The sequence below is a fragment of the Heterodontus francisci genome, chromosome 2 (assembly GCF_036365525.1).
Source record: "Heterodontus francisci isolate sHetFra1 chromosome 2, sHetFra1.hap1, whole genome shotgun sequence".
Classification (NCBI taxonomy): Eukaryota; Metazoa; Chordata; class Chondrichthyes; order Heterodontiformes; family Heterodontidae; genus Heterodontus; species Heterodontus francisci.
In genome coordinates this window covers 33,577,308-33,603,980 of record NC_090372.1, presented here as the reverse complement: position 1 = coordinate 33,603,980, position 26,673 = coordinate 33,577,308, and the positions used below count along the sequence as shown (strand labels likewise).

Here is a 26,673-nt window from a genome sequence, read left to right as displayed (position 1 = left end):
TACTATCACAACTACAGGAAATTTTGATCAAAATGAAATGGTGGAAAATATATAATTTTAAGTCTTTTAAACTTTCCAACTTCTCATCACCTTCCAACTATAGTATACTCAACTCAAAATTGCTGGATTCAAATGGTCTGGTGAGTTAATTCTTAAAACACTAAACTTCCATTTTGTGTATTGCTTTCACCGTTTTATTTAAATTGCTGAATAATTTATTTCCAGTGCAAAAATAATATTGAACTATACTGCTGTTTACCATTACTGTCACCGACTCACTCCACGAGATTTTTCCGCGTGGCGTCGCATACTTGGAAGATGAAGGTTTTAAGTGCACCCATTCATTTTGCCATGAACAAAATGTAACTTCTTTTGGCAGTGAGATTGTCTCTGTACTTGACCCTATATGACGGCAACGAATCACTATTGATGACAATCCCACAACAGCATGTTTTAAACGACGGGGGCAAAACATGTTTATTTTGGCATTCCACAAAGTGAAGAACATCGAGATTGGTCTGTCCATGCGTACTCTCCTCACTTTTTAGAGCAGCATAGACCAAAGACAGAAAGTGCTGGAAATACTCACCAGGTCAGGCAGCATCTGTGGACAGAGAAGCAGAGCTAACAAAGGTCACAGACCTGAAACGTCAACTCTGCTTCTCTGTCCACAGATGCTGACCATCCTGGAGTATTTCCAGCACTTTCTGTTTTTATTTCAAATTTCCAGCATCTGCAGTATTTTGCTTTTATTATAGACCAAAGCCAAATCCGACGAGGAAAGAGAGATACCAACCTTGCAATAAGTGTAACTTTGACGAGTCTTTGTAACAATAATGCGTGTATTAAATGGTTCTAGATATTGCGCATTTATGGATAAATCTGAAAAGTCTTTGTAACAATAATGTATTTACTAAATGTTTTTGAAAACTGTGCAATAACTATATGCATAAATACATAGGAATCTAAAAATGTAGTTATGTTGAGTTACTGTCATGTTTAAATAGGTGTATATAATTATTAATAAGGTATTTCCAGCGGTTTGCTGCTGCTCGCTCACTCACTCACTCACTCACTCGAGTTTTTTGAACCTCTCCTTGCCTCCTGCCACATACTGTTTGCCGGTGTCCAGTTCCTCCAGCTGGTAGACGCGGTGGCCCTGCTGCGGGGTGTAAATGTTGCGGACGGCCCCGAATGGCGCCTCCAGACCGTTGGTCACCTCCTTCAGGAAGGCTTCAAACGTCGAGATCTGGCGCTCGTTGATCACGAACTTTCTGCCGGCGTAAAAGGGGTCCCCATTGCGGTAAACCCGCACACACTTCACTGCCGGCTGCGCCAGGAAAGTCGGCTTGGTGGTTGCCATAACAGGAAAAAAATAAACTTTTTTAAATAATAAATTCAAATAAAATAAGCTTTTACATTTGGAACGGAGCTCCCCGCCCCCCTCAGAGTTGACTTGAGTTAGCACACTGTCAGATGGCAACTGCAAGCGGCGGCTTTGAACTGTAACATGCTGCGGTATCCTGGGAAACTTTGTATTCATTCCACTGTTTCCATGGCAACCGTCAGGCGGGCGGGGCAGAAGCCAGGTGCACGTGCGTTCGGGAACATGGCCCCGCCCCTCTGTCCATGCGGCAGCTTACATCAGAAATATAGTGTATGGGAACCTGGCGAGGTGGCAGCCTGATATACAGCGTAGGCCATGTAATGACGCGACCCCTTTAAAAAGCTTCGGCTAATTTAAATAAGAGCTCCATAAAAGGCCGTCTGGAACTAAGCTTAAGCTGCACATCGTTATGAGCTGACAGCCCTCTTTGAGGCGAGGGCTAATGGCTGCTCTATCTAAGGGAGCTGTCTAACCTGTACCTCAACCGCTAGACATCAGAATCACATGCCAGTACCTGCAGAGTGCCCTCCCCACTGCCAGTCATGTCAAAATCCCATGGAAAGCATGGTGAACAAGTCACTTTGCCAAGGGCTCCTCTTTTCTGTTCACTAGTTTGGCTTAACACTAACCTGTCACAGTCCCAAACTCATGGTTCATCACTGCAGCAATTTTGCCTATTGCCATTGAACCTGAGTGACCATGGAGGATTCAGTAGGGCCTGACGCCCAATCTGCAAATAAAACATTGGCCTGTTTTGGAATGGGTGAATCATAGAATCATACAACACAGAAGTAGGCCATATGACCCATCATGCCTCTGCTGATTCTTTGATAGAACTATAATATTGGTCCCATACCCCAACATGACAGGGGAGGGGGAGGGGGCAATTCAACTGCCTGGAGGTGAGCACCCAGCAGTAGGCTGGAATCCCAGCACTCCAGGCAGGCCTACAGGCCCTCCCTGCCTGCCTGGGTGGGTTGGGGGTGCAGCTAAAGGCCACCCTGTAGAAGGACTCCCCCAAACTCGGCACACACTGGTGTCCTGTCTGCTTTATCTATTTTTAATTCATTTTTAAAGTGGCTGAGAGGGCACCTTCCTGTTGAAGTTACTTACCATTTACTGCAGCCAGGTGTTCCTCTGAAGCTGGAAGGCTTCTGGCCCTGCAGCTTGTAAATCCTGGACAGGGAATCTTTTTTTTTATTCATTCATGGGATGTGGGCATCGCTGGCCAGGCCAACATTTATTGCCCATCCCTAATTGCCCTTGAGAAGGTAGTGGTGAGCTGCCTTCTTGAACCGCTGCAGTCCATGTGAGGTAGGTACACCCACAGTGTTGTTAGGAAGGGAATTCCAGGATTTTGACCCAGCGACAGTGAGGAACAACAATATAGTTCCACTGTTGTCCCTGATATCCATGAGCATAATATTAGTTAGCTTACCTTTCTGTCATTTTCCCAACAAAATTATTTTTTATTGTAATATAAGTAACCCATTTAAAATCTTCATAGAGGGAACGTAACATATCACAAAGCTGTTATACTTACGCTATACTAATCTAGTTGTGATATTGCATCAATAACTATGTGACTAATCCTATACACAAAGCTCTGCTCAATAATACTACTGTAAATCTCAACTATTTTTGTCAGCAAATCTCAATAATGTAGACAGATAATTATTTCAAGCATAAAAGTTAAAAAATTTGGTTAATCTAAATTTTAAAAAATTTAAATAGCAACTAATTAGAACTTACGAGCTAATTTATACAACTGATAGTTTGATGAAATTATGTTCTCACAGTTTGTTCTGAACAGCAGAAAGTATTGTTGCATGAAATTTTGGAAACACACCAAAACAGTTGTGCTGCATACTTCCAAGCAGGAATTTTGTTCAGCTTTTTCATGCAGCTTATGTTGCAAATGAATTATAAAATAAAAACACAAAACACACATGAAATGATATACATATCATTCCACACCTAAATCAAAAATACATTGCAAATCTGTTCTGGTGACAAATATGCATATCATTAATCACCTCTTGCCATTTTGCTCTGTGTAGAATTAATGTAAAACACCTTTGTGATTAGAGTCATTTGAGAATGTAATTAGTTTAATGTGGAAAAATACACATTTACAATTATCTGTGCCAAATGGCAGCATTAAATAGAGAGGATTGCTATTCAAGATTAAACTAGTTTTATTGGCACTATAGCACTCAAAAAGGTGATGGCAAACCCATAGCCTCTACTCTGATTGCTTGAATTGGATCTGAAACACTATCAATATGAGAGCTGCAGTTCCCAAGGAACAAGAAGAGCCCAAGAAAGAGAAATTCAGTGCTTTTCCAAGGGAACATCCTAATGAAGGCTGATTTAAATTGGTGTTTACTGGAAGCTGGTGTTCGAGGATGTTTGGATTCAGAAGGTGCATTCTGACATACATATATGAATAACTGCACAATCTCGTTCTGCAGGGCCTCCTGCATTATCAGTTGCTGTAAAGGGGGATGAGCATTTACAGTATTGGCTCCATCCGTGTATTCATTAGGGATTATATAATTAATCAGCTAACGTGGACACAGTAGATGAGAACCCCTTAAGAAGAGAAAGTGCATTAATACACAGAATTCCCCGGAACCCAGCAACAGCAAAAAACTCATCAACAGTTTTATGGTCCTGGTGGGCTTCCATAAATTTAGAATAGTGTCAGTTGTCATTCAGTTGGTAGCACTCTCAACTCTCAGTCAGAAGGTTGTGGGTCATGTCCAACTCCAGAGAAGTGTACACATAATCCAGGTTGACAATCTGGTGCAGTACTGTGAGGGCATACTACACTATTTGAGGTACTGTTTTTTGGATGAGATGCATTATAGGAAGGATGTGGAAGCTATGGAAAGGGTGCAGAGGAGATTTACTAGGATGTTGCCTGGTATGGAGGGAAGGTCTTACGAGGAAAGGCTGAGGGACTTGAGGTTGTTTTCGTTGGAGAGAAGGAGGAGGAGAGGTGACTTAATAGAGACATATAAGATAATCAGAGGGTTAGATAGGGTGGATAGTGAGAGTCATTTTCCTCGGATGGTGATGGCAAACACGAGGGGACATAGCTTTAAATTGAGGGGTGATAGATATAGGACAGATGTCAGAGGTAGTTTCTTTACTCAGAGAGTAGTAGGGGCGTGGAACGCCCTGCCTGCAGCAGTAGTAGACTCGCCAACTTTAAGGGCATTTAAGTGGTCATTGGATAGACGTATGGATGGAAATGGAATAGTGTAGGTCAGATTGTTTCACAGGTCGGCGCAACATCGAGGGCCGAAGGGCCTGTACTGCGCTGTAATATTCTAACTCTAATTCTAATGTTAAACTGAGGCTCTGTCTGCCCTTTCAGGTGGATGTAAAAGAGCCCATGGCACTATTTGCAGAAGACTAGGGGAGTTCTCCCTGGTGTCCTGGCCAAGATTTATCACTCAACTAACACCTAAAAATAGATTATCTGGTCATTATCACATTGCTGTTTTTGGGACCTTGCAGTGGCAAATTGGCTGCCACATTTCCATTACAACAGCGACTTTGTTTCAGAAGTACTCCTTTGGCTGTAAAGCACTTTGGGACGTCCTGAGATCGTGAAAGGCGCTACAGAAATGCAAGTGTTTTAAACATAAATGCAACTTACTTCTTTCTTCTAAATATACATTATGTATTCAATTTACGTTTCCTTAAACCAAAATCGAACGAGTCTATCAGCTAGTGAAACTTGATAGACTATTCCCTTGATCACTTAGTTACCACTAGGCGCCGACACAATACTACTTGGCACCACAAACGTACAAATAGTGCGCATGCGGATATGTTCTCCCTTCGCTTGCGTAGATTGAGATAGGTAGATTTCCGGGTTGGGATGGTTGCTTGTGTGTAGAACGGAATTGCTACTCTGTTGCTAAAAGGACACATTCTATTTTAGACACTCCAACCCTCGCGCTGCTTGTTACCTCATAACTTCCCAGAAGCAGTAGTTTTATGCTTTTTTACAGCTGACTTTTATTCGTATTTGCCAAAGTCACTTTCAGTAGTCACAAGTGTTTGGCTCCACTGCTGATGTTTTCTTCAGGGAGATAATTTTCCAGATTTCCGCCCTTGACTGCTGAAGAGATCATTTATTGGGTCTCCGTTATTTGTTGGCTGTGAGGGAACTTCAAACAAATGGAGATCTGTGGGCTTACTAGGTCTTTGCTGCGAACTTTTAAAAAACAAACTAGTTTCACTCTTAAAGCCAGTCCTCTTAAATTGCCATGTTTTAAATACGGGTCCACATGTAAGATTTCAAAGTGCTGTGTTTATGAAAGAAACATTTCTACACTACATACGCTTGGAGTGAGAATCCAGTCTCAACAACGCCTCCAGCTCAGGTCAAACAGGCAGTGTGAGTATGTGTTTCGGACGCACACGTTTAATAGAGCATTGCTCACAGGTATATTCTTTGCACTATCACGGTAATAAATGCAGGAAAGTGCAATAACATAATGTTGGACTAGATACCATGATTGCATTATGTGACTGTTACTACTTTTGAAACCAAATGTTGCTTCTTGATAACCAACTGTAGATTAATTTCTGAAATAAAAGCAAAAAGTGCTGAAAATACACAGCAGGTCTGGTAGCACCTGTGGAGAGAAAAATAATTAACGTTTCAGGTCTAGGAAAGGTCACAGACCTGAAACGTTAACTCTTGTTTTTCTCTCCACAGATGCTGCCAGGCCTACTGTGCACTTTGCTGGAAATCTGAAATAAAAATAACTGCAGTATTTTACTTGTATTGTGATTTAATTACTGAATCTTGAAATAATTAGCATAGAATACTGGAGCACAGAAGGAGGCCATACGGCCCAGCGTGCATGCACCTGTTCTTTGAAAAAGCTGTTCAATTTGTCCGGCTCTCCTACTTCTACCCCATGACTTTGCACTTTTCCAATTTCCTCTTGAATATTGTTATTGAATCTGCTGCTTCCACTCTTTCTGGCAGTGCATTCCATTATGTATCATTCTTGTGGTTATGCCACAGTGAAAAGCAATATCCTACTTGTCAGCATCTTACAGGACATCATCTCCGAGAAAGCCTTTTGAAGCATAAGAAACCAAATGACTGTTTCATAAACACCAAAGAACTTTTGTTTTTAAAATAAAAGTGAATTATTGAAGACCGATGTTGACTTCATGCAACAACTTGCATTTGTGTAGAGCCTTTAAGCTAGTAAATGTACCAAGTTCCTTCACATAGAGAAAGGACCGAGTCGTGTGGAAGTTAAAAGTTGGAAAAGGGAGGTTTTGAAAGGTGGGGAGGGAAGCAGCAAGGCGAAAAGATTTAAAGAGGGGATTTGATGATAGTATCTACATGACAGACAGTGACAGTTCTGAAGTGAAACAAAAACTTGTATTTCATTCTATTAATCTTAAAAATAAGCATAGCTGCATTATAGGGACAGGAATAGGCCTTTCAGCCTCTCTGCCATTCAATTAGATCACGACTGACCTGTGACTTAACTCCATTTATCCAGCTTTGTTCCATATTCCTTGATCCCCTTACTTAACAAAAAAAATCACTGTCTTGAAAGCTCCAATTGGCAGCATCCTCAGCCTTTTCAGGGAGAGAATGTTGATTCTGTGTTCCTCTTAGTAGCCAAATGTGACAACTCTATGATAGATATTGAGCAAAGCTTGAGCAATTTACCCTCTTCCTCATTTATTGGGTTATTTTCTCCTGTGGACTATTCTCTACTCAAGCATTTGGTAATGTTTGCTCCATTTGAAGTCATCTCCATGCATGTGAAGTGCAGCGAGTCTAACATGCTTTAGACTGCATCATGCATCATCTGCCATGCTAGAACTGTCAGTTTAGCACGAGATGGCTAGAAATAAATAACTTGCATTTGTGCACTGCTTTTCATGATCTTGATGTTTCAAAATGCTTCACAACCAATTAAGTACTTTAAAAATATATTGTAATGTAAGGTAACAAGGCAGCCAATTTTCACACAGCAAGCTCTCACAAACAGCAATCAGTTTAACTGAAACGATAAACCATTTTTTAGTGATGTTGAAAACCAATGGGATTAGGCTGGAAAGTCTAGGCCTTAGTTTCAGCATTGAGCACCCCTAGGTCTAACAGGTCTAACAATCTGCCTGAATCCTCCACCTCAGAAGGATATTCCTATTTTCTGCCCCAAACATCTTTATGATCTTTAATGACTTATGGGTAGTTCTGCATTGAGAACACAATGTCATCATAAGTGAAATCTCTCGTTTATTTGTTACTAAATATTCTTTTCTTTTGGGCCTCCTTATCTCGAGAGACAATGGATACGCGCCTGGAGGTGGTCAGTGGTTTGTGAAGCAGCGCCTGGAGTGGCTATAAAGGCCAATTCTGGAGTGACAGGCTCTTCCACAGGTGCTGCAGAGAAATTTGTTTGTTGGGGCTGTTGCACAGTTGGCTCTGTATGATTTTGTGATACTATATTTAGTAACAAACAAGAGAGATTTCACTTGTTTATGTGGAAAGCAAGTCTTTAATATTTTCATCTTTCAAATTTCTTCAGTGAACGGGCAGCGATGCCACAGTACAGATGACCCCTCACAAACTACTCTCGGGAGTGTGGTTCCAGTGTTTTCTGTAGTAAGTGCACTCTGTATATTTTTCTTAATTTAAAGGAAATGTGTATGTACCACATTAAACGTATATTTTCTTCCAGATGAGATGCAACAATGCTGGGAATGTACACTTCTTTGGTAAGTTTGTTTTTAATCATTTTATATTTTCCAAATATAATATTTGTTGCCTAGAAGAAATTTTTGTATCAATTTTAGATATTTTAAGGTTGGTTCCCATTGTGCAATGAGTGCTGGCCACCGCAATCATAGAATGACTTTCTTCCCAATTGCCTACCTTGTCGTGTCAATACTTTCATTGTATGCTTTCAGTAACCCACTGAAAGAAGAAAGCAGGTAGTTCTCATTTAATTTTAACTCCTGCCATCATGTTAGCACTGACCATGCAGTCTGCTCTGTTTCAACAATAACCTGCATTTGCATAGCTCCTTTCATGTAGAATAATGTCCCTTGGTGCTTCACAGATGCGTAATCAGACAAAAATGGGGAGTAAACCAAAGAGAGAAATATTGGGGATGGATGGTGGTGGTGGGGTGGGAGTGTTTGGGAAACCAAAACCTTGGTCAAAAGGTAGATTTTAAGGAGGTGAGAAAGGTTGGAGGGATTTTTTGAGGGCTCCAAAAAGAGCACATTTCACCTGTAGAAGCTGGTTGCATCAGTATTCGAATGCCTTGTTCTGAGCATTCAGCTGTGCTTTGAATACACTTAAAGTCTGCTGGTCTGATTTTCATCATCGGCAGACATTGAGCGAGCAGTGATCGGTTGGTCATGTCACCCGCCCAGTGTCCTTTGCAAGAAATCGAAGCCCTTTTAATGATTGTACCCCACTTACATCTGATTGGCAAGTTAGTATTCCAGTGGCTTCTTCACAGAGCTGAGCTGGTAGTCATCACTGAAAGGAGGAAGGGCAATTGGGGCCAATAAACCTGAAGAGACAGCTGCCAAGGGTGGGGACAAAGGGATTGTAGCATGTTGTGATTGGTAATAACGATTGAGTGTTTAGTTTGACTAGCAGTTAGTAGCAGAAGGAGTCTAGTTATGATCAAATTCAGTGGCACCACCCCTAGTATAAGAGAGCAATAATTCTTTTTCTTATAAGTTGCCATAAATGGCAACCTTTCCCATTTATTGCATAAACTGATTCAATTCAGGACACCCCTTTGATTCTAGAACGAAAGAAGACAGAACTGTACCAGGAACTTGGTCTTCAAGCTCGAGATTTACGATTTCAGCATTTAACAAGCATTAATACAAGGAATAATTGCATCATCCTAAGGATGGAGGTAAGAAAGCTCTTCAGTCATGCTTTCAGGTGATTCAGCAAAGAAAATCTCTATTTACATTCTTAAGTGCATTCTCAGGATAAGGGCTTCACAAGCAAGGCTGGCATTTATTGTCCATCCCCAGTTGACCTTGAGAAGGTGGTGGTGAGACATTTGTACTTGAACTGCCATGAGATTGCTGCCACTGATTATTGCTGCTGCTTTGATATTCCTTACATCATGTTGGTCAGAACACAAATTGTGCTTTGCGCTAGGATTGAACAAGAGATTCATGATGCGTAAGAAATAATTGTTTTTGTGACTTTTGTAGTTGAACCTTAAATTTCTATTGGTTGAATGATAAAATGGCATCGGTCACATTGTGAAAAGTTAGTCCTGTTCATTTTCCAATACATACCACGTTGGTTGTCATTTTGCCAGACTTGATTGTTTCTGGGAGACCCACATAGTGAGCAGGCACATGAAAATGCCATTGTGTTGTTGCAGATAGCTGGTGGCACACACTGTGATGTATTCATTTTTTAAACTAAAGAAATAACTTCCATTTCAATAGAGCGCTATCACATCCTCAGGACATCCCAATTTGCTCCACAGTCAATAAATTGCTTTTGATGTGCAGTCACCATTATCGCGGCAAATATGGCAGCCAGTTTGCACAGCTCCTATAATCAGCGAATAAAATAAATGACTCTTTAATCAATTTTTGGTGGTGGTAAATGAGGGAGAAGTGTTGACCAGGAAATGAGAAAAACTTGCAGATCCTCTTCACGTAGTGCCATGGAGTGTCTTATATCCACTGAACCACCAGGGCAGCAACTAATAAAAGGTTATACACTGCTGTTGGAATTATTTTCAGATCTTCATGAAGTAATTGCTGTTCAAAAACACATTTTGTGATTCGATGTCACGTGTAAAATCTCTGCCGAGTGTAAATATTTGAGTGCTCTGCAAAAATGCCTCAATATAGTTGGGACTGAGAGACTGTGATCCACAGGCCCTTTATTTCTATTTCTGTGACAATTGGAAAGCCATGACTGATGCAATAAAACAGGTACACCCCAGTGCCTTTGCTATTCAGGTGACTTTAATTATATTAGAACCATTTTTGCTTGATAGAAATCAAGATCTGGACATATATTAGTTGACCTCCATCTGTCTAAACAGGATGTGTAATTTCTGTACTTTGCAGAAACTGCTTAAAATATATCAGAACGAATCCTCTGTAAACCATTGCTGGTAATTAAACAAAAATCCAGTATGAACAAAACTGTTTTTGTCACAGTTAAATTAAACAGGGTATAAAGCTCTCTATGTACTAATCTAACCCAGGCAAGCTTTTGGCTTTTCTACTTCAGGTTTTCAAGGAACCTAGGGTAATACCAGTTCACACCAAGTCAGAAAGCTCTGGAAAATCACTGGAAAAGGAAAGATTTTGACAGGCTTACATTTATATAGTGCCTTTCGTGACCTCACGATATCCCAAAGTACTTTTGAAGTGTAGTCACTAAGAAATGTGGCAGCCAATATGTGCACAGCAAGGTCCTACAATGACCAGATAATCTGTTCTAGTGATGTTGACTAATGTATAAATATTGGCCAGGATATTGGGGAGAACGCCCCTGCTCTTTGAAAAGTGCCAAAGGATCTTTTACATCCACTTGAGTGGGCAGACGGGAACTGAATTTAATGTCCCATTCAAAAGAAGGAATGAAATCTGTAATGGTATTTTTCACTCAGCCCAGAGATAATGCTTTAACTAAGCTGTAGTTGTACGGTGCACTCTGTAGCACTGATCCATCAAATACACTGAATAAACTTTAGAATTTCAATACCTTTACCTACATGCTTAGTCAGTGTTATCCTTGCTGACAATTTTATAAGAGGAATTGTGCATTTTTTTCCTCCTTCTTGACAGATTATAAAGGCTGTAATTACTCCGGAGTATCTTCTTATCCTGGATTATCGGCAATCAAATCTGGAGCAGTGGCTTTTGAAGGACCTGGCATCGCAATTATCCGGAGATGGGCAACTGGTCACGTACTCTTTGCCTTTTGAATTCCGGGCCATAGAAGCAATACTTCAGCATAGGGTTAGTGTAATGAGAATTATTTATGCTGCAAAAAGAATAAAAATTAATGCATGTCACACTGCTTGGGAATGTGCTGACTTCCTGTCCCAAAAAATGGCAAGCAGTAACGTATTAGAAAGTGGAATCTTTAATTATTTGTCTTCACACAAAGCTTAAGTACGTTTGTTTAACTACATGGTTACATTTACTTGAATGAGTCATTTGGCTCCCTGAGCTCCGAAACAAAGTTTTATGGTTGAAGGGTGAACTGTATTCAAGTATTGTAGCCATAGTTAAAGTTGCAGTTCCAGTTTCTTCTTCAACTCCGAAGAAGGGTCACTGACCCGAAACGTTAACTCTGCTTCTCTTTCCACAGATGCTGCCAGACCTGCTGAGTGATTCCAGCATTTCTTGTTTTTGTTTCAGATTTCCAGCATCCGCAGTATTTTGCTTTTATTCCAGTTTCTTCTTGTCGGTCAGCCACTGCAATAGTGAAATTTGAACTAACCATATGACTGTTTGCTGTGGAGATTAATTGGTGATTATATCAATATAAGTGACTTCCTGTTGCATGTACTTCCAATCACACTTTAGCTGTCAAACCTGAGACGTTAAATTTTATCATATCCTTAGACTGATTGTTGGCAAATCCATGGGGGATTTGGTAGTAGTGGTATGAAAACTATGCAGTTAGTCTATAGTTCATAGCCATCCAATTTCAGCTGTTTGTCACATGCTGTTTAATGCAAATACCTGTCACTAGTACAAATTTGTCCCACGTCAAATCAAATTCCTTCCACTTGATTATCGAATATGTGGATTTATTAATTGAGTCAAATTTATTGAGATTACAAAATCAGACAGTTACCTAGAAAGATAGAAGGAAGAAGCATAAATGTGCTATATTTTGTTAGAATTCCAGAACAACTATTCTTTACAGACAGATAATTAGAATTTGAAGACAATGATTGTTAATAGAATTATTTGTCTTTCCTAATGCTCTAACATGGCTTCTGAGTTGCCCTTTCCAAAAAACACGGTGTAATCAAATTCTGATAGCTTTTCAAGTCCAAGATTTCACAATGTCAAAGGCTAATTACAGGCAGCCTTATATATATTTTCAGATCAAAAAAGCTTTTAAAGTGGTCATGTGGGAAAGATCAATCAAGGAAAGGAATATTTGAAACTTTGGAGCGAATATCTTTCAGATGAAAACACAGCTGTCAGATTGCTGCTAAATTGTAGGATCCATGCCCACGCCCCAACAATCCTAGGGATCATTTGTCTTTTAGTAGTGGCAAAGCCCAGAAAAACAATCCCTCCACATGCTGCCAAGCCCAGCTCCCCTCCACAGTCCTGCTGAATGACAGATTCTCTATCATCCTTTTGTATATCCTGAAGTGCAAAAAAAGCTATGTGATAAGACTGAATGCTTATAACTGTTAGACTTTGTGGCCTTGAAGGAATAAGCTATTTAAACAAAGCTCCTCCTCCACTAGAAAATACACTCTTGTTCTTAAAGAATGCATCACTTAATTTACCATAAAAAATGTCACGTGAGATCTAATATTAAAATGGTGTTTCTAGCATGCTTCACACTTCTCTATTTTTGTCAAATATCTGTCTTGCCAAATATTACCACATTTCTATCACTCAGTTTAAAAAAAAAAGTATAAAGAAACAAAATCGGTCATTTGCCGCGAACTAAAATGACTTTCAACTGCAGCAGAAAAAAACACTCTTTTGGTCTGTAGCCTGAATATCATTTAAATACTGAACTAATACATCTAGTGTTTACAGCAATTAGACTTTGTGTCCTTAAAAGGAGTTAGATTAGATTAGATTAGAGATACAGCACTGAAACAGGCCCTTCGGCCCACCGAGTCTGTGCCGACCATCAACCCCCCATTTATACTAATCCTACACTAATCCCATATTCCTACCAAACATCCCCACCTGTCCCTATATTTCCCTACCACCTACCTATACTAGTGACAATTTATAATGGCCAATTTACCGAGTTGGTTTAATTTGAGCAGCATTACATATTATATGATGTGCCTCCGTCCTCATAAAACAGCACATCATCCAATTCACCATGAGCAGAAGCACAGGGTATCCAATAATATAAAAACTCAAATTTAACTCTGGTTCTCCCTCAATGTACAATTTGGAATATTTTCCTTTCATGCACATGGTGGTCCTTTTGTCTTTGAACTAGTTAGCCAATTGTGATTACCTTAATGCTGTGGACCCACATTTACTGAATTGACACTGGATATACTGATTCCAGTTGGAACATTTAGATCTGTCCAACTGAGGACTAATGTATTCCATTATTCCATGTTCTAATTCACTGTCTTCTGCTACAATTCAATCTTTATCTCCATTTACATTTTTGAGGCCCAAGTATTCTTAAAAAGAATTTTGTATGTTGTTTCACTGTCAAATACTTACCAAATCTACACTCAATAGCAATAGAAATTCAACAGGTAGAGTGTGTCCATTTTTATTAAAGATTATCTCTTTTATATTGTCTCCAGATTAGCATTCTGCAAGCAAGCCTAAATGAGTTACAACCTCAGATACTTGAGACATTAGAAGCCCTGGTGGATCCCAAACAGCTGTCAATTGATCGAAGCAAGCTACATGTCTTACTTCAAGCCAGTAAAAAGTAAGAGTAAACTAATCTCTCAACATTTAACTAAGGTGCTAAAATTTGGGGTTTCTCCCAATACTTCCTTTATGCTCACACTGACGAGGATGTTTCCATTGGCAGACCTGTACCTCCTATAAACAAAAGTTTATACATTTGGTGCACAGGGTAAATGGGCAGCTTGTTACAGGATTAACAATTTCTCTTTTCAACATCTGCTTTATTTCGTAGCCTATCCGAATTGGAGACGGATATAAAGGTCTTCAAGGAGGCATTACTGGAGATTCTAGATGAAGAGAAACAGATAGAAGAGCTCTGTCTCACCAAATGGAGTGAGCAATATGTTTTGTACGTTTTCAGCTTTAGTTATTTTTACTTGTGTTAGAAGTCCCTTATTGCAAATCTGCTTTCGACTTCATTGCAGTGCTGTTGAGACAGTGCAGCTAATAGTTATATTGTGCTGAGAACTTTGGCTTTTTAAAAAACGAAGTGGAAATCCTATGTATGGTTTGTTATTTGCGGGTAGGGGAAATGTGTAGAAACTACTTAAGAAGTTACTTTTCATAAAAAGATGACTTTCAGTTTTATTTTTCCAAGTCTGGAACTATTTGCATATGTGGGCAGGACTGGATTCTGCTGTGTTTATCCTCATTGTTGAATAGTTATCTGATGCCCATTGTCTAGCCTCACACATGAAGTTGAGGGGAGACAGTGACCAGCCTATGGTACTTGGTTAATGGTGATAAATGCAGTTTGATCAATATGTTTTGTTATCCACATTTCAGCTTTGGTACCCAATTGTTGATGAAATTGGATATGAAATCGATACTTGGTGTATGTTTAGAACTCTCCTGCTTTGCCATAATGGTACATTTTTAGCTCTTTCGCCAAGGCAAGCTCTCTAGTAAACAACAGTGTTTCATTTTCCACATTTTGAGTCTCTGTGGCATCCAAGTAAGATTGGAAATACTGGAATAGCTCATACAACAACTGAAGAAAATTTGCTGTTATAAATTCCTTGCCTGTGGGAATTGGATTATGGAGAATCGAACTGAGTTTAAGGTTTGACCCATGTAGGCTGAAACCATTATTGCATTTTCTTGGGCTGAATTCAATCTCCAGGACCCAGAGATGAAAGGCCAGCATATCATGCAAATATGATGGCCATCAAACTTAGTCTTGCAGATATTATTTCCCTATAGAACCATACCCTACCTCATGGTAAGTCAGGAGGGAGATAAATAACCTGCAGGTGCTCATGCTATGAAGAGTTCCTTCGAGAGGTATGAAATGAATAAATTCTGAACTGATATATTTCAAAAGAATTGTGTTTGTTGAACTGCCTGCAAATTGCAGTTGTTTGAGATCTGTCTCAGAGAAGTGACCGGAGAAAGTTTGTAGTATTTGAATTCAAGCACTTGTGCAGTGTTGGTGGGAATTGTTGATACTTCCTTTGTTTGCAGGGACCAGAGTAATACAGGAATCAATCCCGCAGAAGAGATGGAACTACTGCTTGAAAGTTATTACCGACAGGCTGAAGACCTAGCTAATTCAGCACGTGAGCTGAAAGTGTTAATAGATGATTCTGAGAGCATCATTTTCATCAACTTAGACAGGTTGGTTAATGTCAGCAACTCTCCCTGATTATGAATGAAGCAGGATGCTCACACACTATTATTTATTTGACGGTATTGCTCTCATTGTTTAATCAATAATCAGGGCAGTTGAATTTTTAACAATACTATATTTTCTTATAGATTTTGTTTCTAAATCTCTTCTAATCTCTTCTCCTCGCCTCTTTTTTTCTCTCCTGCACTTCTGTGTGGATGTTTTTCTATATTATAGGTGCTATATAAATGCAAGTAATTTTTTTAAACGACCAATTAGTTAGTGCAGAATCATTAGAAATCAGTCTGACAGGATATATACGGTGCTCCATGACTAACTTCAGTTGGGGTCCCCAATATCTTAAGCCCAGGAGTGTTTCTCGATGTTATGTCTAACCTGATAACAAGGGGGCAAAACAAATGCTGCCTATTGAAGGTTCCGAAGAAGGGTCACTGACCCGAAACGTTAACTCTGCTTCTCTTTCCACAGATGCTGCCAGACCTGCTGAGTGGTTCCAACATTTCTTGTTTTTGTTGCTGCCTATTGAATGTTGTTTTCTCTATTCAATAGCTAAAAGACTTGATCCTAACTCGGCATGCGTCAGAGATCATTTGCTTTTTCATACGATGAAAAAAGAATGAAGAATTAGATGCGTGGCTAGAAAAATAATAACTTGTTATTGGAGATTTGATGAAGAGTTTGACATAGGAGGAATGATGTGTCCGTCCATTTCTCCTGCTGGCAAATCACCAACTTTGCTCATTTAAGCCTTTTGAATAATAAAAACCCAATTTTCTTCCTTATTCATGCTCAGTTTTTAGAGGGAACACCAACGGTGCTAGTGTGTAAAGTGAAGTTTACTTTCAAAATATTGCATAGATAAATTGAAAATGTAATATTTAAAAGAACTGCTATAGACTTGATGCCCATTGTTATTTACTGTAGAGCATACTCCTATGTGAATCAGTGGGTGTGCACTAATTAATTTTGGTTTTCTACAGCCACCGTAACGTGATGATGCGTTTGAACCTCCAATTGACAATGGGAACATTTTCAGTTTCCCTCTTTGGAATTCTGGGAGTTGCCTTTGGTATGAATTTAGAATCCTCCTTAGAAGAGGTAAGAGCTATTTAATGTACGTCTCAGCAGCTGACATAATCAATGAGCTTGAGGGGGGGTGGGGGGGTGGTGGTCACAACACCATTACCTTGCCAGGCTACTTTTCATTGAGCTTGGGTCATCTTTGCTTGTGGTACATTGTTGCTGCAGTACCACTTGTCAGTGGAAAAATTGCGTGTAGATTGGAAAGGATGGAGCTGCAGGTTGAATGTGGGTTTATAACATTAGATGACTGCAATGTGAAGTAACATATATTACAATGCTACTTACAGGCATGATGGATACTATGTGGAATGTTTGCCTCTGCAACTAGATGTTTTTCAGTTTCCCTCTTCGGAATTCTTGCAGGAGCCTTTGCCACAACGGAAAATGTAGACAAAACATAATATTACGGACAAGTGGTAATTGGTGTGGGTAACTTCCACTTCTCACCTCCCAACTGACCACGTAGTGTTTGTTAAAAATGGTGTGTTAGTCCCTGAGTGTTTTAGGGTCAAATAAACAGAAAAATTACAGGTTTTATCGTAGATTTTTTTTTTAAAGTTACATTTTTATTTAAGCAGAAAAACCTGAACTGTTCACAACCTTCACCCACTCGTGCATTCACATACACACAGGCATACACAAGAATAGATAGAGGGAAGAAGTGGTAGGATGCCATTAAAGTCGAAAGTGATTAAAAGTTTGTGGTTCACAGAAACCTGTTGGATTTTCTCAGGAGGAAAGTCTTTTCAAAGGCCTGGATGTTTGCTGTTGTAAACTTGCTGAGGTGTTGTCGATTTTTGGTTAAAATTTCAGTCTTGAGGCGGTGGTCACTTTTAAGTTCTTTGCTGCAGCAGCAAGTTGAAGTATAGTATCAGCAGTAGGGCTTCTTCCTTGTGCTGGACCTATCTCGCAGCCTTTGGCTGGAACTAGCTTGTGGTCTTTTCTTGATCTCCCCGCTCGCTTCAGAGGACTACCTTTTTAAGGTATTAAAAATCTGTCAGGTGACACAGGACCCTCTCCCCTGGTGTGACTACACAATGGTCCAAGATAAGGAAACCATTGCTATTTGTTGGCTTCTGGATGGGGACCATTCTGTTACGATGATACTACTTCACACCCATTCATCTGGGTTTGAGCTGTGTTGTCAGTCTGTCTTACAGAACCTTTGTTAGTCCCATTCCTGTAGGTAGGAGTCATTAACATGTTTCCTTTCAATTTCAGTGAATTTTCTCCAGAGCTAATTCCGATTTAGTTAATGAGTTTCGTCTTTGCAGACAGGCTTGTTGATTGCGAGTACAGGAGGGATCATCTGACTGCTACTCCATTTTTGTCTGTGGTACAGATGTGCCCATTTTCTTATGGTTCAGTTTAAAACAGTGTGTCTTCTGACTCACTGCGAGCAAGAACATAAGAAATAGGAGCAGGAGTAGGCCATTCAGCCCCTCAAGTCTGCCCCGCCATTCAATAAGATCATGGCTGATATGTTCCAGGCCTCAATTCCTCTTTGGGGCCTGCTCTGCACAACCCTCGACTCCCTAAGATTTCAAAAATCTATCTACCCGCCCCCCCGCCCCCCCCCCCCCCACTGAATACATGTAGTGACCCAGCCTCCACAACTCTGAGGTAGAGAATTCCAGAGATTCACCACCCTCGGAGAAGAAATACCTTTGCATTTCAGTTCTAAATGTGTGACCCCTTATTCTGTAAGTATGTCCCCTAGTTTGAGATTCCCCCACCGGTGGAAACATTCTGAACATCTACCCTGTCAAGCCCCCTTAAAATCTTATATGTTTCAATAAGATCACTTCTCATTCTTCTAAACTCCAATAAATAAAGGCCTAACCTGTTTTAGCCATTCTTGAGAAGACAGCCCCTTCATCCCAGGAATCAGCCTAGTGAACCTTTTCTGAACTGCCTCCAATGCTAGTATATCCTTCCTTAAATACGGGGACCAAAACTGTACGCAGTACTCCAGGTGTGGCCTTACCGACACCCTGTACAGTTGGAACAAGACTTCCCTATTTTTAAACTCTAACCCCCTAGCAATAAAGGCCAAAATTCCATTTGCCTTCCTAATTACTTGCTGCACCTGCATGCTAACTTTTTGTGTTTCATGTACAAGAACACCCAGATCCCTCTGGACTGCAGTATTTTGTAGTCTTTCTCCATCTAAATAATAATCTGCCTTTTTATTCTTCCTACCAAAGTGGATGACCTCACATTTCCCACATTGAACTCCATTTGCCAAGTTTTTTCCCACTCACTTAACCTATCTATATCCCTTTGCAGATTCTTTGTGTCCTCATCACAACATCCTTCCCACCTATTTTTGTACCGTCAGCAAATTTGGATACACTACACTCTGTCCCTTCCTCCAAGTCATTAATGTAGATAGTAAATAGTTGAGGCCCTAGGACCAATCCTTGTGGCACCCCACAGGTTACAGCTTTCCAACCTGAAAAAGACGCATTGATCCCGAATCTCTGCCTTCTCTGTTAGCCAATCCACAATTCATGCCAACACATTACCCCCAATACCCTGAGCTCTTATTTTGTGCAATAACCTTTTATGTGGCACCTTATTGAATACCTTCTGAAAATCCAAATGCACTACATCTACCAGTTCTCCTTTATCCACTCTGCTTGTTATATCCTCAAAGAACTCTAACAAATTTGTAAAACATGATATCCCTTTCATAAAATCATGTTGACTCTGTGTGATTGCATTATGTTTTTCTAAATGTCCTGCTATTTCTTCCTTAATAATGGACTCTAGCATTTCCCAATGACAGATGTTAAGCGTACTGGTCTCTAGTTTCCTGCTTTCTGTCTCCCTCCTTTCTTGAATAGGGGTGTCCAATCTGCTGGTATCCTACCCAAATCCAGTGAGTTTTGGTATATTATGACCAATGCCGCCACTATCTCTGCAGCCATTCCTTTTAAAACCCTTGGATGCAGGCCATCAGGTCCTGGTGACTTGTCTGCCTTTAGTCCCATCAGTTTGACAAGCACCTTTTCCCTCGTGATCGAGATTGTTGCAAGTTCCTCCCTCCCATTTACACCTTGCTCATTTATAACTGTTGGGATATTTATAGTGTCCTCCACTGTGAAGACAGATGCAAAATATTGGTTTAAATTATCTGCCATTTCCCTGTTCCCTGTTATTAATTCCCCAGTCTCATCCTCTAAGGGTCTCACACTTACTTTATCTACTCTCTTCCTTTTTATATACCCGTAGAAGCTCTTACTGTTTGTTTTTATATTTCTTGCCAATTTACTCTCATAATCAATTTTCTCCCTCTTTATTAGACACAAGCAATCTGCTATCTATAAATGCTGCTACATAAAATCCTGAAATCTGTAATAAATTTAGTATTGCTATACATGTATTTATATGAAATTCAACAATGTTAAATCTGAACAGTAAGATACTAATGCAATGATTGCTACAAATCAGTAATAGAATAAATACAAAATGTATCCCCAGTAATGATTGCTAAAGATTCTAACCCTTATCACTTGAAACTTGCAGAATTGATAAACTATTTAACAAAACCTCATTGTCAATCTGGTCAATCGGCATTGACTCGGAAACAATTTTCTTTCCTTTGTTTTCAGGACCCCAAGCTCTTCTGGTTGATAACTGGAATAATGTTTCTAGGGAGTGGCCTAATGTGGCGACGTTTACTATCCTTTCTGGGCCGACACCTCGAGCCTCCAGCACCTCCACCGGTATGTTTCAATTCTATCTATATAATATCACAGCACAGGAAAGGGCCATTTGGCTCTTTGAAAAATCTCACCAATTAGTCCCACACCTCTGCTGTTTCCCCATTGCCCTGCGAATTCATCCTTTTCATGTATTATTGAGGTTACTATTGAATCTGCTTCCAACAGCCTCTCAGGCAGTACATTCAATTACATTCTTTTCAAGGCCTCTGAAAAATGTTGACCATATTTGGCTTGCTGATCAAAATGCAAGTGTTTGTATTTAAATATTTTTACAAAACTAATTGGATAAGTGAATTATAACATTTAATTTCAAATACTGATTTGTGAATAACACGAAAATAATCTATCTCGGATGCAATCAAGTTGAAAATGATAACTTAGTTCATTTTATTATACCTTCTTGCGATATGGGCAGCGCTATCAAAGCCAGCATTTATTGCTCATCCCTAGTTACCATTTGAGAAGGCAGTGGTGAGTTACCTTCTTGAACCGCTGCAGTCCGTGTAGTGCAATGAATTTGCTGGGTACTGAAATTTGCATTGAGAGTTCTGAGGAGTAATCTCATTTGATGATTTTTAACCAATGCTGCTTTCATTTATATCTTACAGCTATAAAAAAAAATTTCTTTTGGTAAATTCTTTTGATTAGTTTCACAGGTGTGAGTGCTAGATTACAGAAGATTTGCATTATTTGTGGCTCATGTCTACATCGAGCATTTCTAGTTATTTGCATCAGAGTTTGGATTCAGGCTAAAGTTTCTTTTTCAAGTTTCCAGTGATATGCCTTGACCACAACCACAACCTCAGAAGAGTGCACTGTACTACATCATTCCCAGTGATTCTTCAGGACTCCATTTTGGGCAATCTGGTCCTGAATTCTGAGCAGCTGTGTTTTGTGGACTTGTACGTATACAAGCCAGATTGAGGACTTGTCAAATGTGTAATAATCCACTGGGCCACATATTCCCCATGGCATGATGAGTTTTAATTCTTTAACTACACAGTGGCAATTTAGTTGATGGCCAGCACAGGTTTAAACCATCTGATTGTGAATTAATCAGAAACTTTTTTTTTGTCCTGTTTTTGGTTGGTCTAGATGCCATCTATCCTGAAAAGATCACAGCTGATTGGTGGAAGAATTGATCTGAGACATGGTTCCAAATGATAAACTTCCAATTTTGCCAGAACTTTCGTAATCACCTGTGCAATCAACCTCTAGTAACACAGCACTGGAAATATAATTCACACACAATACTTGCAAAGCCATCCACAAGCGTGGATTAGATTTAGAAAACTTAACTTGTGTATTGTGGATCAAAGGGCTGATGCTTTGAGGGCTGCTACAAATCCACGGAAAGCACAGTCAGCCTCAATTGCTGTGTTACATCAGAGTTTAGAAGCCTGTGGAGACAGCGGAAGAAAATGAATTTCATGGAGCAAAAATAGTGTGTTGTGCACATTGAGGTTAGTTCTCTAGGAGATTAATACTTTTTGTTATCTATTCCTTGTGTTAAAACTACATTTTATTTTATCATAATTTGTTGTCCAGCATAGAGGTACCTTTAAAGGTAGATTGTGTGGTCTTTGGCACCTCCTGTATCACCATTCTTTAGCTAAGAGTTGTGGATAGATGATTTACACTACATTGTTTGCCAGTCCTGCTGTGTAACCAGCTGATCGGAGATGTCTACAGTTGGCTTTGGGGGATGCTAGCCTTTCCAACCTCCACCTCCCACTACCCCCACCCTACAATTTCATCTTGTTACCTCTTTCTGGGAAGCAATTCATTTTCAGTTGCCAATTTTCCCTGTAGTTTGAGAGGAGAGGTTTGGAACTTGATGCAAGAGGAATGGTGGTACAGCCTGTGTATATAGTGCAGTGTCCTAACTGTTGAAGAATGGCTAATGTTTCTCTTTTTTAAAAAAAAAACTGTTGTACAGAGTGAATAAAATTTAAATTTGAGATATTTTCCTACATCTGTGCTAAATGTAAAAATTCAATATCAAGTAACTTTTTATAATCAAAGGCTACTTCCAAAAGCATGAAACTCTTGTCAAGACCAATGAGTGCTTATATACGCATATAATGTTATTAATTACCACTCTTGAGAATTTAGCCCATTTTTTCCAGTCAGCAAGTGTTTTGACACTAGCAATGGTGTAGGTCTGTGCAATAGTACAGCACAGAAGGAGGTCATTTGGCCTATTGTGCCCATGTTGGTGCTTTGATAGAGCTATCCAATTAGTCCCACTTCCTTGCTCTTTCCCATAGCCCATTTTACCCCCTTCAAGTATTTATCCAATTCCTTTTTGAAAGGTACTATTAAATGTGCTTCTATTACTGTTTCAGGGAGTGCATTCCAGATTAAAATAACTTGCAGTGGGAAAAAAAAAGTTCTCCTTATCTCACCTTTGGCTCTTAAATCTGTGTCCTGTGATTATTGACCTTTTGGAAGTAGAAACCATTTCTCCTTTATCAAAATCCTTCATGAATTTGAAGATCTCTATTAAATTTCTCCTTAACCTTCTCTTCTATCAGGAGAACAATATACCAGCTTTTCCAGTCAATCCACACAACTGAAGTCCCATATCCTTGGTACCATTCTAGTAAATCTTTCCACTATCCAAGGTCTTGACATCCTCAAAGTTTGGTGCCCAAAATTAGACACAATAGTCCAAATGAGGTCTAACCAGTGATTTATAAAAGTTTAACGTAACTTCCTTGCTTTTGTACACTCTGCCTCTATTAGGAAAGCCAAGGCTCCAGGTATGCCTCTTTAACAGCCTTATCAGCATGTCCTGCTACCTTCAAGGATTTCTGTATGTAAACTCCCAGTTCTCTCTGTTCCTGAACTCCCTTTAAAATTGTACCATTTAGTTTATATTGCTTCTCATTTTCCTTTCAAAAGGTATCATTTCACACTCCTCTGCAGTAAATTTCATCTGCCATGTGCCTGTCCATTTTGAAGTGGATTATAATTCTAGATCCTTTTTGGGACTATCTCAGACCAGGCGTACGCCCAAGATGATCACTCTCACTTAAGGTTGAGAAAAGTTTCCTCCCACAAGCCAAAAGACTTGCAGGTTGGTAGGTAAATTGGCCATTATAAATTGCCCCTAGTATAGGTAGGTGGTAGGGAAATATAGGGACAGGAGGGGATGTGGTAGGAATATGGGATTAGTGTAGGATTAGTATAAATGGGTGGTTGATGGTCGGCACAGACTCGGTGGGCCGAAGGGCCTGTTTCAGTGTTGTATCTCTAAAAAAAAAAAAGATAGATGTCACAGACACTTGAAGGAGTTTGAAGAATCGTCTAACTCTCCCCAAAGGAAAGGAACCAGCTGAGAATATTACCGTTCTCCAGTTAGCCTTTTTAACAAGTTTTAGCCAAATTATGAGCACCCGGATACTATACAGGTCTGGGCATCTCTCCTCAATAATGTACCTCCCCACTGAAGAGTGCATGGAGATGGGTTCCTGAGTTGGGATACAGAAGACTATATGAGGCAATATAATTTCTACATTATATAAAAGTTTATTAAAGAACCAAACATTCAATTCACATTTGACGAGAAAGTTAATCACAGCATTAATAATTCTAGGAAAAGAAAGTATAATCTTGTTCTTAGTAGAGAATCCAATTAATAAGTCTAATTATTGTTACAGAAAAAGTTATCCATCAACATTTAAAATAATATTTACCTTAAATCCCTGAGTAGAAAGCAACAGCGTTTAGTGAGATCAGAACCTGCCAGTGTGTTCTAGGAAGAGATAATTATGCTGTGTCCTTGACCATATGCCTTCACAATTTCACCAGTCTGTCTATGTCCTCCTGAAGTATGCTGCTATCCTCCTCACTGTTTATTACTCTTCTAATTTTCATGTCTTCTGCAAACTTTGTAATTATGACCTGTATACACAAGGCCATGTCATTTAACACAGTGGCACAGTGGTTAACACCGCAGCCTCACAGCTCCAGGGACCAGGGTTCGATTCTGGGTACTGCCTGTGTGGAGTTTGCAAGTTCTCCCTGTGACCGCGTGAGTTTTCGCCAGGTGCTCCGGTTTCCTCCCACCGCCAAAGACTTGCAGGTGATAGGTAAATAGGCCATTGTAAATTGCCCCTAGTGTAGGTAGGTGGTAGGGAATATGGGATTACTGTAGGGTTAGTATAAATGGGTGGTTCTTGGTCGGCACAGACTCGGTGGGCTGAAGGGCCTGTTTCGGTGCTGTATCTCTAAAGAAAATAAATCAAAAAAAGTAGTGGTCTAATACCAATTACCCTAGTGGACACTACTGTCTGCTTCCCTCCAGTTGAAAAACAACCGTTCATCACTACTCTGCTTTCTGTCCCTTAGCCAATTTGGTATCCACACTGCCAGTGCCCCTTTAATCCCATGGGCTTCAACTTTGCTAACAAGTCTACCATGCCTTTTGAAAGTTTACATACAGAATATCAGCTACACAACCTCAGCAAATGTCTCTGTTACTTCATCAAAGAACTCAATCAAGTTAGTCAAACACAATTTTCCTTTAACAAATCCATGCTAGCTGTCATTGATTAACCAATATTTATCCAAGAGATAATTAATTTTAATCCTGGATTCCAAAGATTCTAACACTGTATCCTTGTTTACTCAATTATTTATCATATAGGAACATAAAAAATGGTATGCAGGAAAAGATCAGCTGATCAATTGAGCATGCCCCAGACTGGGGAGGACCAGAGGACCTGCTTTTAAACTATGCAAAAGAGAGATAGACTTGCACTTTCGTGCCTTTCTTGACCTCAGGATGTCTCAAAGCACTTTACAGCTAATGAAGTACTTCTTTGAAATATAGTCATTGTTGTAATGTAGGAAATGCGGCAGTCAATTTGCACACAGCAAGGTCCCACAAACAGCAATATAATGACCAGATGTTGATGCAGGGATAAATAAATAAAAGTAAGAATAGACTGCACGTTAAGAGGCAGTTCTTTTCCCAAAGACTAAGTCCCTGGAATACGTTTTCGGCTGCTGTGCTGGGGTTTGGCTCTCTGTATTTCTTCAAGAGGAAACTGGGCCAATTCTTGATGGGCAGTGATTGTATCATATGCGGTATGAGAAGGTAAGTGGTTTCACAGATAACGTGCTCCGTCTGATCTCCTGGACCTGCTCTTGATTGCCTGAGGTGGTCGGAGAGGAGTTTCCCAGTGTAATTTTTTTCCGATTGAACCTGGATTTTCCACTTTTTTTTGTCTCCTGAGGAGATTTAATGGTTGTGTGGGGTGGGGCGGGGGGGGGACAGCAGGGGTTTGAATGTGTCTGGTCATGATTCTCCAGCTATTTGACTAAAGAATTACAGTGATTAAACCAGTCTCTGCATCTGCAATCCTAATTCACTACCTCTTTGCTACTGTCAGGTGCAGTATAGGCATGCAAAATTATCACTTCAGATTTCAGTAAAATGTGACCGTGGGAATATTGTTACGATCCTAATCTGGTCCGTTAACTTTTAAAAAGAGAAAGTCAAATTCCCACTTATTACTGAAAGAATTATGCCATAACATTTCACGTTTTAATCGAAAAATCCTTACTGTACAAGAGTCCAAGAATAACGCTACTAATCTAACACATATATTTATATTTTAAACTTATCTTAACATGAAGTCGTATACTTTAAACTCTAAATCACAGTAGACACTCCTGTTTGACTGTTACTTCCACCCCTGAAATTCTCCTGTACATAATGGGATCTTGGTGGTTTGTTCACTTCTCCTGGGACCAATCCAGAGTGTACCAGAATTCACTTCAATTTCCTTAATTTCTTATCTGTCTTCTGAGGTATCTGATCTCCTGGATCTGGACTTCCCAGTTTGAGCATGGGCCTTACTCAAAACAGAAACACCCCTGGTTCCCGATGACCTCTTTGCTCCTGAGTCCAACTGACTTCCAAAGCCAACTACTAGTCTGAAGCTTTCCAAAAGCCAACTGGCTGACTCTTGCAGCAAGCACACAGATCAAAAAATCATAAGACACCCCCTGCATCATCTAGCTCCATAGCAAAGTTCTACATATGGGATGTCCCATATACCAATTTAAACTAATTATTTCCAATTCCAAATCTTCTCTTTGATCTGGGAAATGATATGAATAATTTAAACCCCTGACTGAGGTAGCTGCAGATGCACCATCTCCAT

The 26,673-nt window shown here is 39.8% G+C and overlaps 2 protein-coding genes across 6 annotated transcripts in view; one reads left to right on the top strand and one right to left on the bottom strand.

Moving 5' to 3' along the window:
• LOC137383724 (doublecortin domain-containing protein 2-like) overlaps nucleotides 1-1,611 on the bottom strand; it is a 233,958-nt gene extending 232,347 nt beyond the window's left edge. For 2 of the 4 annotated variants that reach the window (XM_068056901.1, XM_068056907.1), the window contains exon 1: nucleotides 1,077-1,611. In XM_068056901.1, coding sequence (XP_067913002.1) covers nucleotides 1,077-1,543 — 467 coding nt within the window. In that variant the 5' untranslated portion in view covers nucleotides 1,544-1,611. The remainder of the gene's footprint in view (nucleotides 1-1,076) is intronic. The other 2 variants (XM_068056900.1, XM_068056899.1) reach the window with 2 other exon arrangements.
• Nucleotides 1,612-5,265: 3,654 nt separating this feature from the next.
• mrs2 (magnesium transporter MRS2) lies at nucleotides 5,266-25,589 on the top strand. Of its 2 annotated transcripts, XR_010977442.1 has the most exons (12): nucleotides 5,266-5,804; nucleotides 7,975-8,051; nucleotides 8,128-8,164; nucleotides 9,215-9,327; nucleotides 11,243-11,416; nucleotides 13,939-14,069; nucleotides 14,283-14,399; nucleotides 15,515-15,667; nucleotides 16,661-16,778; nucleotides 20,381-20,494; nucleotides 21,590-21,957; nucleotides 25,149-25,589. XR_010977442.1 is itself a non-coding variant. In XM_068056893.1 (11 exons), the coding sequence occupies exons 1-11, from the start codon at nucleotides 5,585-5,587 to the stop codon at nucleotides 21,656-21,658; spliced, it is 1,323 nt and encodes a 440-aa protein (XP_067912994.1). In that variant the 5' UTR covers nucleotides 5,266-5,584; the 3' UTR covers nucleotides 21,659-22,745. The 2 variants fall into 2 exon arrangements, 1 of the variants encoding a protein (XP_067912994.1); XM_068056893.1 differs by lacking the exon at nucleotides 25,149-25,589 and having other exon boundaries at nucleotides 21,590-22,745.
• Nucleotides 25,590-26,673: the final 1,084 nt, after the last annotated feature.

Bases quoted from the DNA above. Each gene is read 5' to 3' on its own strand.
- mrs2 (XM_068056893.1), top strand. From the start codon at position 5,585: ATGGAGATCTGTGGGCTTACTAGGTCTTTGCTGCGAACTTTTAAAAAA. The intron at 11,417-13,938 runs GTTAGTGTAATG...TATTGTCTCCAG, and splicing joins AAGCAATACTTCAGCATAGG to ATTAGCATTCTGCAAGCAAG. The intron at 14,070-14,282 runs GTAAGAGTAAAC...TTTATTTCGTAG, and splicing joins TTACTTCAAGCCAGTAAAAA to CCTATCCGAATTGGAGACGG.